The sequence below is a fragment of the Perissodus microlepis genome, chromosome 19 (assembly GCF_051167445.1).
Source record: "Perissodus microlepis isolate ML-2025 ecotype Zambia chromosome 19, ASM5116744v1, whole genome shotgun sequence".
Taxonomy (NCBI): domain Eukaryota; kingdom Metazoa; phylum Chordata; class Actinopteri; order Cichliformes; family Cichlidae; genus Perissodus; species Perissodus microlepis.
The window spans coordinates 29,744,005-29,755,304 of NC_140479.1; the positions used below are offsets into that span (position 1 = coordinate 29,744,005).

The 11,300-nt window shown below is 41.4% G+C and overlaps 1 protein-coding gene across 1 annotated transcript; it reads left to right on the top strand.

Annotated features, from left to right (window-relative positions):
- The first annotated feature begins 5,253 nt into the window (after positions 1–5,253).
- ky (kyphoscoliosis peptidase) lies at positions 5,254–9,681 on the top strand. The gene is made up of 7 exons (XM_084914400.1): positions 5,254–5,318; positions 6,130–6,731; positions 7,055–7,169; positions 7,320–7,437; positions 7,596–7,787; positions 7,973–8,163; positions 8,341–9,681. Exons 2-7 carry the CDS (start codon positions 6,150–6,152, stop codon positions 9,666–9,668), a joined length of 2,526 nt encoding a protein of 841 aa, XP_084770526.1. The 5' UTR covers positions 5,254–5,318; positions 6,130–6,149; the 3' UTR covers positions 9,669–9,681.
- Positions 9,682–11,300: the final 1,619 nt, after the last annotated feature.

Below are 11,300 nucleotides of genomic sequence, written 5' to 3' on the forward strand. Positions count from 1 at the left end.
TTTAAAGAACTAGAGAAAGTGTCATCAATTAATTAACGGTGGTCGTCAGGTGCTGATGACCGCACGCGCCCGCCGAGTGCCTGAACACCGGCCCCGCCCACCGCTCGCGCTGCGGTGAGGACTGTCACATAACAGTATCCAGAGCGGGAAAAAGCTGACTGGCTACAGTGTTCCAATTTACTGAAACCAGTCATTGAATGCGACACCTGCTGCCCCCTGATACAGCGCGGATTTTAGATTTTATACTGTGTTTCGATTACACAGCAGAAAAATGACAACTGCATAATGTAAAACCTCTTATCATTTTTACTGATTGACAGTTTGTTTGTTTTTTAACTAAATTATAAATAGAAAATAAGGAGCGGGAGGGGGGCGTACTGAATATTATTAGCATTTTTGTATCACAGTCTAATTATGTATTATTTTATATTTAAAAATAGCAAGCCAGAGAGCAGAAATACAGACAACTTCCTCGAAAATCATCTACTTTGTAAAAGAGTAGGTAATGATTACTTACTTACTGACTGTTATTACTCTTACTAAATAGTTACATTTTATTTATATAGCACCAAAGCACAACAACAGTCTCCTCCTGGTGGTTTATACTGTAAAGTAGAGACCCTACAGAGAGAAAGCCCCCAAAAAACAACAATCCACATACCATCTAGGTCATAGGTGTCAAACTCTGGCCCGCAGCCTAATTATATTTGGCCAGCGAAGCCATACCAAATTACTATTAGAGCTGGCCTACTGGTATTATACAGCTAATATATATATTGTTTAGTATTAAGCTTTGCTTGTTCCATATTCAGTTTTTCAGCAAAACTTCTTTGAGTCCATAAGAAAAGATTCATTCTTATATTTAGAGGAAGATTTTTTTTTCAATAAATATTAACGTTAGCCCGCGACTTTGTTCCAGTTTTGAATTTTGGCCCACTGTGTATTTGAGTTTGACACCCCTGATCTAGGTCATGCTTCTGGTAGCGTTTGCATGCATGGGTTTCTGTCTGTGTGGTCTGTGTTATTAACATATAGAAACTACCGTTTAAAATATGTCACATTTGACCTTTGACTTTTGACCTTGAAATCAACATTACTTTGATTTCAAGGTCAAAGTAATATTAAGGTTATGTAGAGTTCCTTACGTGACCTTGGTAATCTGACCTCTACTTGAAGGTCAAATAATCCATGTCCAGGTATTTACAAATCAGTACCTCTGATCCATTATCTGCTTCAACATAATGTTTGTGTAATCAAAGTAAACATCTGCCACGCTGCCCTAATCGGATTTTTACTGCCCTAGAAAATTATTAAAGTAGGCTTAAAAAGAACAAAGAAACAAAATGATTATATAGAAAATACAGTATTATTCCCTTAAAAGTAAATAACGCCCAGAGAGTGAGCTGCCTTGGCAGAGGTTTATGCTCTGTGAGTGCTTCTTGTTCGGTGCTGTTATACGCTGGACTTTGGTTAATTGTATAACCTACTGAACTGATTTGCCCCCAGTATTTGTATCAGTAGTTTTCCATAGCTTCTATGGTATTATCACAGAAGGGCTTATTGCCCATTGATGTTTTTTGGATTTTTTTCAAACTAGACATTGTTACAACAAAATTAGAATACATAACTGACTCATTATTAATATTATTTTTAGAAGCCAGCTGTCCAGATTATGTGGTTTTTACACCACATTTACCAGCTGTTAAAATGCAGAATTGCTATCAGCTGAGTACTCTGAGTTCTTAGCTGCAGCTGGTAAGTTATATTGCTCTGCAAAGTTTTTTAATTATTTCCTGTCAAGACCCCTCAGGTAGATGCGCTATATAAAGCACTTATTAGAACACATTCACAAAGGTGAACATAACAGAGACCCTTTGTGATCAAGCATTTGTTTGAACATCATAATACACCCTTTCTTGGGTTTGCAATAGAAACTAAAGCCCTAAGTTAGAAATTGTTTTTGTCATATTGGACTTAGGTTGTCACTCTGGCTGCTGCATCACCACAGCCTTGCCACAACTATGACTAAATCGGTCTTTTAGAGTCTAAAAATAGCATAAAAGAGAGGTCTCTTGTCCACGTGGGATTTATAGCAACTGATTTTTGTCTTCACCTCCTGCGGGGTGCAACACTCTCACTCGTTCTTGATCTTCTGAAACAGAACACGTGTCGAAAGCTACATGTGGAATAACTAGAAAGACAACTGAGCACATTGCCGTGATTGGCACCGAGTTAGTTATAGAATTGATTATTGAGGGCTTCCGCAGTTTCTTAGATCACGTAACAGCAAAGGCTAACATTTGTTTGATATGTTTGAAGAATACAAACCCAGTCAGTCCCTTAGATCTCATCGTAACAGCTTTTTTTTGCCTGCGGTCATAACCGAGCTGCACACACCCACGACCCCCTAATGCAGTACCATAACTTTCAAGTCAAATTTGTGTTCTTTTTAATTCCCCTGCTTTTGTGTTATTTGATCCACTACATTTCTTATGGCGTTTATTTCTCCATGTATGTGTGTGGGGGGTCTTTGGTTATAATTTCAAATTTCAGTATTATCACAGAGACCATTTGGGGCTTTCAAAGTTCTGTGTAGTGGAAACTGTCATTGATCTCGAGACAGTACCTATGGGGAGGGCTGTATCAGCCGGAATAAAGTTTTAGATGTTAATTAATGCCCATTTGGACTGAAAGCACACAGTTTATTACACTGCAGAAGAATCACACACAAACCTCCTGCACACAAAAGCGAGTGGGATACATCTCTTCTTTTTCAGCCTGTGGTTATTTCCTTCATTTCTCTGCTGCGTCAAACATCTCTCCCACCAGTGCGTCTCACCTCTCTCTGAGGTGGAGAGAAACCCCCACCGCACCCAATCCCGCTCCTCCACTCTCCCTAATAAGCCAGGAAGAGATTCCTTGGCAGACTGCTGTTCCAGATGGCATTATTACTCTGCACTTTCCCAGTCATCTGGCCCGGGATCCAGCACTGGCAGAGGTGGCGGTCCCTTTGCTCTGCCTGCGCGTCAATATCAACACCAACATATGGCAGTGTTATATAACACTGTATCTGCTGGGTGATATGTTTCTGTGATAATCCAACAAGTTCTCTTTCTTTCTTTCTTTCTTTTTATTTCTGTGGCGGGTTCAATCGCCGTTCAAGGACCACTTCCCTTTTCTGCAGTGTTTATGTACACAGACGAAACGCACTGAAGATGACAGAGTGTTGTGTTGAAAGTAAAAGGTGAGAAAACCTCGATGCTCTCAGCTCCCTTGGCATGAAAACAGCCTGAAGCCTATACTTGAAAAGCACAAAATTGGTTTAGCTTAAAAGTTCAAAGCGTCCATGATGTATATACCAGATGATACACGGACTGCGCTTTTATTAAAATGCATGGCAGGCTGACTCTTGCTGCTGCATCCTTTTCTTTAGTTCAATTTACCCCTTCACTCAGCTTCATCTCCACCATGTTTTTGATAGCGTTGGGGTGTGTGCGTGCCACTGAACATGATAGCTCGAAAAGTTTTGAATGTGTTCTCATAAAACTTTGTAGGGGTGTAGAGTAGGGTCATGTTAACAACCCATTAACATTTGGCTTACATCTACCAAGGTCAACTTAGTGATTAATAGGTCAAAAATATACAAAAACCTTGAGAACATTGAAACTATAATTCTTACAAGTGTGGTGAGTATTGTCAACATATAGAGAGTACCATATAAAGAGGCAAAATATTATGTCACATTTGACCTCTGACCTCTGTGTAAGAGTCAATAGGTTGATCTGAAGGTCAAAGTGACAATCCTATATAGAGCTATTTAAAAATAAATTTTTATATTTCTTACTGCCATTCTTTGTTTTTAAAACATAATGGGAAAATGGGATATTGTTCCAAACTGGGATGCTAAAGAGCACAGTACTTTGGACCTCTGGTCTCAAGGTCAATTAGACTCAAATTGTCATAGAAAGTCTTTTATCTATAAAATTAGATAAAAGCAACATTAAGGAAATTATTTATGAGGATTTTAAAAAAATCACATTATAGTTTGCATCCAAATATCAGGTCACATTTGATTTCTGGCCTTTCTCTTTTACATTTCACATCTGCCAAGTAGGTCAATATATTAAAATAGGTTCACAAATACCAAAAAACTGCACTACAAACATCTAAATGGGCATTTAAAATGAAATAAATATATACAAAATACAAATACTATTCCTTTAAAAGTAAATATTGCACATAAAGTGAGCTGTCTTGGCTGACTTTTGCACTCGCAGTGTTTCTTGGCTCTTATGCAGAAACGTTTTGTTAGACTAATGACTTTCTGGTGTTCCCACATCAATTGCACAGATATTTTTTTAATGTAGTAATTTTTTTCTTTCAATTTTTCTTTTAATTTTTGTTCAAATTGCTGGTTAAAATAGTTTCCTTTGGTCCTGAAAGTGAAAAAAAAAACAAGGAAGTTACTTCATGAGTCAACAAATGAGTCTAATATCTCACATTAAATCACACCTTATCATTTTCACATACAAAGAAGATAATAACTTGGAGAGTAGCAAGATTTAGAAGTGGAAGAAAAACTGTTACCTTCAAAACCGATCAGACAGATAAAGGCTGATACAGATCTTATCCAACTGTTGTCTAAAAGGTGAATAAGAAATATTTCCAAAATATTTTCCCCACCTGTCTGAGGACCTGTTGCCTTTTCCTTGTCTCCTTAACTGTGAAAACACAGCTATTTGTGCTTATGTGCACTAGAAGCAGTTTTGTAACGTCTTCAATGCTGATGTCAACGTTATTTTATGCCAACTCTCTGAATCCTGCCCCTTTGTCACAATCAGCACATGCTCAAACATTAACCCTTCCACCTGCCTGTTCAACAGGATCCAAACATTAACACTGTACAAACCTGCATATTCAAAATTCACACGGATACACGTGCACAGACTGACACAGATGTCCAGTAATTTACACTCACTTGTGTGTCCAGATATGCCGGCGGTGGTGGCGGTGTTATTAGCAAAAGCACGTACCAAACACACACAAGCACATCCAAACATACATTTGTAAGCTTTACAAGCGCTTACAAATACACACACAGACGTCACACACTTCTCAGTTGGGGCTCTCTCTATTGGCTGGTCTTAACTGCTTTGTAGTATTTTTAGGCCTGTTATTCTGGGGCCTGTCCTGGCAGGCCAATAGGAGAATATATAAGCCTCCCACCCTGCAACTGGGGACCACAGAGAACACACAGTGGAAACATCTCTGGTCAATACTCCGGCAAACATCCGGCAGGCTTTTGAAATCCTCTCAGGGTGAGTATAAGCCTCACTAACATATAGGGATGTAGGAGCAGTTAAGCCTACACAGAATGGGTTTCCCCTCCTGCCCTTTTAAGTGTAAATCAGGCATAAATCAGTATTTTGAGAGCTATTTTCATCCATGTTTTTATTTATTAAAAAAAAAGGTACTATTCTTAAAAACTCGAGCACACCTAATTATTTTAGGAGAATAGATTAACTTTGATAGGGGCTAGCTTTACTGTCATCTGAAAGCTTTGCTTGAAGGGGTCAGGGTTAACTGCTACGCAGTGCACACAGCTGATAGGACCTGGTGAGGGACACTTGAGCAGGGCAGATACATGCCACATGGCTTCAAACCAGGTCATCTGGCTGAAGGACAGCCGCTGTGCCAGCCTGCTGCCCTGTCAAGAATAAGCAGTTTTTCCCATACGTTGCTTATTTTAAAGAGATGAATACGGCCATCAGTGTGAAGGTTCATCACGTACAGGAAGTTACGGGGTCATGTAATATGACGAAAGATTTATTTCTGCTTTTAGCTGCGACAGTGATTAATGATTTTAGCTTTTGCATTAATTTGGTTATGAATAGACATGATATAATTGCCAATTCATCTCTGTCTTACACACAGTGCACTGCACTGTATAGAATAAGCTTTCTGCTTCTGTCTTCTGAACAGCTTGCGCACGAGGGATCCCTCAGCAGTTGTGTGTCTCACTCTAAGCAGAACAAGATACTGAGTCACTATCTGCTCATGAGATTAAGCTAAAAATATCTTACAGATAATAACTGAATTTTACATTTTATCCACCTTGTCTCTGGACAGGATACCATGCATCCAGCATAATGTCCGCTGAAGTTGCAATTCAAAAGTTTTCTTTCCCGTTTGCCTGTGCTGCACACCTTTCTCAGGAAAACGATGTGACCCGGAAGGGATGCATACAGGTGAAAACCCTGGAGCTTCGTGAGCTTCAGGACAATCCTGTTTTAAGCAATCCGAGCTCAGTTAGGGTTATAGGAGCTCAGGCACACAATGAGAAGCAGGCACAGGAGAGTCTACCAGAGCTTCCTCCTGGACAAGACGTGGCAGCAGCACAGGTCCTGGTCTGTGGTGAAGCCTCCAAGAGTACTGTGCTCTCCAGGCAGTGTGTGTTTGAGAAACTGATAGTGGAGAGCGAGGACCAGCGTCCCGCTGCAAAGAGACAACTGTCGTCTGAGAGCGCGGCTAGAACCATCACGGTGGTGAAAAAGAGTGCTGTGAGGAAGGAGGCAGATGAACCAAGACACTTGCAGCAAAAAGCACAGCTGGGACAGAGGCCGAGAGCGTGTGCTTCAGTAACAGTGACGAGAAAGCACAGAAAGGACCTCTTCACCAGCTCAGACGTGTTCCACAGGGTTGACTCACATGCTGTGAGGGCTGGAGCAGAGGTCAGAAGTACTTTTGTGTGTGTGTGGGTTTTTTTTTTTAAGTGTCTGCAAATCTATCTGCCATTTAGTGCTTAATCTTAGTGCTTTAGCTTCAGCTGTGAGTCACACTAGAACACTTTCCATATGCCAAGATGAACAGAACTGCAGTTCAGTCAGTTTCAGTATTTGGTTAGTTCAACACTAGAGCGACACAGAGACACAAAGCTGTAAAACTATAAGGAATTAAGTCATTTTGTGAGTTTGTGAGTCCATCTTTGCCTATGTTAGTTACCTTTAAAAAGCTGTGATTTCTAACAGTGCATATCGTTGTGTTTGTTTTGGAGCTGAAAGAAAAGTGCGTGTACAATGTGAAAACAATTGTACAAAGCATCACAAAGGAAGCCAGAACTGAGCTGGAGAAACTTCGTGCCATCTGGGTGTGGCTGTGCCACAACATCGGTAACTACAGCCCACACAAGCCCACTACTAGGTTTCGCTAATGAGACATATTTTTGAGTTTAAGGTGGCGAATCCATCTATGTTCAGCAGCATTCACTCATACAGGTGTCATTCATCCTACTGTGAATAAAAGGAAGGTTGCTTTCACAGAGTATGATGTGAGCGGGTACCTTGGCCACTCAGAGAAGCTGAGTTCACCAGAGGAGGTGATTGCGGCTGGCCGCGGTGTTTGCTGCAGCTACTCCAACCTTTGTAAGGAGATGTGCAGGTAAACAACAACACCTCCGAAAACAGCTGTTGTTGATTTGTGATCGCCAGTTTATTAACTGCTGTATTAAAGGCCTTCTGAGTTTATGAACTCGAGTTTGAGGACATGCGATATAAAAACAAAAAGCCATGAGCATGTTGTTTGGTTTGTGTTTACAGAGAGGTGGGCATCGAGTGCCAAGAAGTGCCAGGCCACAGTAAGGGCATAGGATACCGCCAGGGCCAAAGCCTGAAGCATGTGAAATCTGATCACCTGTGGAACGCTGTGCTTCTGGGAGGACAGTGGTTCCTATTGGATGCCTGCTGGGGAGCGGGCCGAGTAGATATGGAACATGAAAGCTTTGTGAAAAGGTGTGAAAAGGAAATGATTTCAACACATTCACTATTTAGCGGTTAGGTTGCTGCAAACAATACCACAATGACACAGTGGTACGACAATAATGACTGAAGTTTAACAGCTGCTTATTTGAATAATCCCATGACAGGCAGCAGGTTGAGTCTAAAACCAGCACGCTGTCTCTATCTGTTCCTTCAAGGTTTGATGATTTCTATTTCCTAACGGACCCAGAGGAGTTCATCGATTCACACTTCCCTGATGAGGAGAAATGGCAGCTCCTAGACATACCCATCTCCCTGGAAGAGTTTGAGAGAAGGGCCTTCAAGACCTCAGCCTTCTTCAGTATGGGGCTTAGGCTGATTCGGCCACATCACTGTCACATTGTCACAGGTTACCTAACAACTTTTTTGTTTTGTTCTTCTGGTCAGCTTTCTTTTTTTTTGGTTTAGTCTTATTGTTGAATGTCATTATGTTTTAATCAAGAATGCACTCATATTTATTGTTAACATCTATCTTCAAGTACGTTAAAAAAACAAAAACAAACCCTCTCTTGTATTTTCTGCTCAGATAATGGTGAGGCAAGTGTGTCCCTTGGCTTCTCAAAGCCAACAACCTTTACCTATGAGATCACGCAGCACCAAGACCTCCTCCACTGTGGCGCTTCAGAGCAGAAAGAGTCTATCAACTCTTCATTCGGTATCCTAACTGTCTCCCATCGGAGCATGAAGTTGCAACTCCTGCCACCCGCAAGTGGAATGTACGATGTGAAGGTGTTTGCTAGACCCGAGGCAGCTGCCACGCCTCTGGTTTGGGTTTGCTCCTTCACAGTCGAGTGTCCTACCCCCAGAGCGATGGAAGAGATCCCAGAGAACCCCTTCTTGTCTTGGGGGCTGCAGCCAGTTGCAGGATCACTTGGAGTCACAAGCGGCAGCCAGAGCAGCGAGGTTGCTGAGGTGGACAAAGGTGTCTTTGATTTGGTGCTGAAGACCTCCAGGCCTCTGATGATGCTGTGCGAACTGGTTCACCCAGAGATGGATGCTGCCATAGCCAAACGCTGCCTGGCTACTCAGATTAAACCAGACACCCTGACGTGCCACGTCCTCTGCCCTTTACATGGCTTCTACCGGCTGTCGGTGTTTGTGCGGGATTATGAGAAAACGGAAGTCAAGTTCCAGAACACTGCAAACTTCCTGTTGCACTGCAGAGGGAAGGTGGTTAGTCCTCATGAGCTCTTCCCTCCTAACCTGGGCTCAGCATGTGGCCCAGGGACCCGGACGTCAGAGGCGGGACTGTCCAAATTCAGTCATACAACAGCAGTGGTGATTACCCAGCAAGGCAAATGCAACATCACCTTCCACAACCATTGCGACCTTGAGCTTCACACTGTGCTCAGCAAAGAAGAGAACAAATCAGGAGCTTTTCCACTTTCCCGCTACTTGTTCTGCACATACACAGACACAAAAGTGACAGTGAGCATCAGCCTGCCTGATACTGGGGTATATCGGCTGGGCCTCTACGCTAGGGTAACCCCTGGTGGAGATTTTAACCCCATGTGTGACTTTATCCTAAGGAACATCTGCGATCAGCCGGGGATCCCTTTCCCTTGTGTCTATTCTGCCTGGAGCAAAGGCTGCGTTCTCTTCGAGCCTCGTGTGGGCCTGCTGGAGCCCGCCTCATGGGTTCGCTTCAGGGTACGGGTTCCAGGGACCCAGAGGGTAAGCGTGGTGGGAGAGACACGGACTGACCTGAAACTTAATAAAAGCAGAATCTGGGAGGGTGACGTTTTCAGTGGAAATGCTCTTCAGGTACTAAAACTGGCTGTCTCCTTGGGGGACTCCAGTGACATGGCTGTTTTGATGACCTTTGACATCAAGCAGCAGGACAAAGAAGTGTGAAATCAAAATTGGGGGGGGGGGGGGGGGGCTACCGAAGCAAATCGCACTCAGAATACTTGCAAATAATTCAAACTGTGAGCTCAGATCTTCTATGTTTATCTGTATTAACAAAGTGCAGATGGAGGTATGTTAAAGCTTGTCAAAATGAAGCATACAGTAACAGGTACAACACTGGAGATTTTCTACATTTCTATATTTATTCAAGTGCATGCACAAGTCTTGAAAGTAGACAAAAAAGAACAAAATTAAATAAATAGCATGGAATAAGAATTAGACTTGGTCATTTGGTTATTGGGAGAAATGGTCAAATAGTGCATATCTGTGAGCGTAAATCAAGAGTAACTGGAGACACTGATCTGTTAATAACTGACTTTCACTAAACATATTAGGGAAGTGACTCAAACCACAAATTATAATTCAGAGTATGCCAAAGGCAGATTCAACAACAATGTTCAACAACCCTTTAGAGGAGAGGTTTACCTGCACTCCAAGAATGAAAGCTGTGATAGCTTGTGAGGCCCCAATGGGACCCTGGGTAGCTCCTTAGTGACAGAAAGACTCTCTCACAATGGCTAATGGTCATGTTGCTCATCTCAATCATTTCACCAAGAACACATTGAAAAAATGGTGTGCAAGATGGGCAAGTAGAAAGCTACTGTTCTCCAAAAAGCACAATGGTGCTGTACAGGCCTTGGTGCCCTCTGCCACTGTAAGTTGGATAAGCAGTTTAGTCATTTAAATCTTTTAAATGAGAAGCATTGTGTTTGGACAGAACCTTTTCCATCTGTGAAACATGGTGGTAGTGTCATGGGACTCCTTGCTGCATCTGGATCAGGACAGTTCTTGATTAAAGCTACAATGAACAATGAATTTTTAAAAAACGACAACAACCCAACAACACAGAGATAATTAGCTATTCAGCAAGACAATATCAAAAGTATCTAAAAGAACAGTAGAAGAAGAACAAAAACATATTTTCAATCAAAATTTTTTAACTTTAACAGAAATAATTTTTAAGAAAGAGCGACCCAAGCAGGGAAACTTACCAAATATCGCAGTCGAATGAGCTACAATTCTTCAAATCCAAACAGGTATAAATATTTAAGAGTTCGGTTCTCCAAACACAAAAGATACTGAAAGAAAAAATGTAATTTTTTCCCCCTTCCAGATAGTCAGTAAAAGATCAAAAGTTTTTGTGGGCCATTAGTTTAAGTGGGTTTTCGCCATCTAGTTTTCAGATTTCTAAGTCTAAAAATGTTTTGGCTATATTTATACAGAAAAAAAAATGTTCTAAAGGTTTGCAAGCTTTTCTTTCTCTTTCCTGTAACTCTATAAGAATTGATCTTAAATTATGTTCTTGCAACTGTATAAGCATTGCAGCAGTGTAGTATTATAAATACAATCGCAAACCAACATGACATTTTTATTTGAAAGCTATTATTTGATGCAGGCAGTATTCGTCACCAGCAAACCTTCAAGCTTGACAATGGTGCTCAGCTGTGGTGCTCAGCCGTGATATTAAACTGATCAAGAGAGCTGTGTGTATTATTATTGTTGTTATGAGAAACAAAACTTCATTATGAAATGACGGTTGTCAAAAACTGTGCAATAAATATATACAGTGATGATGGT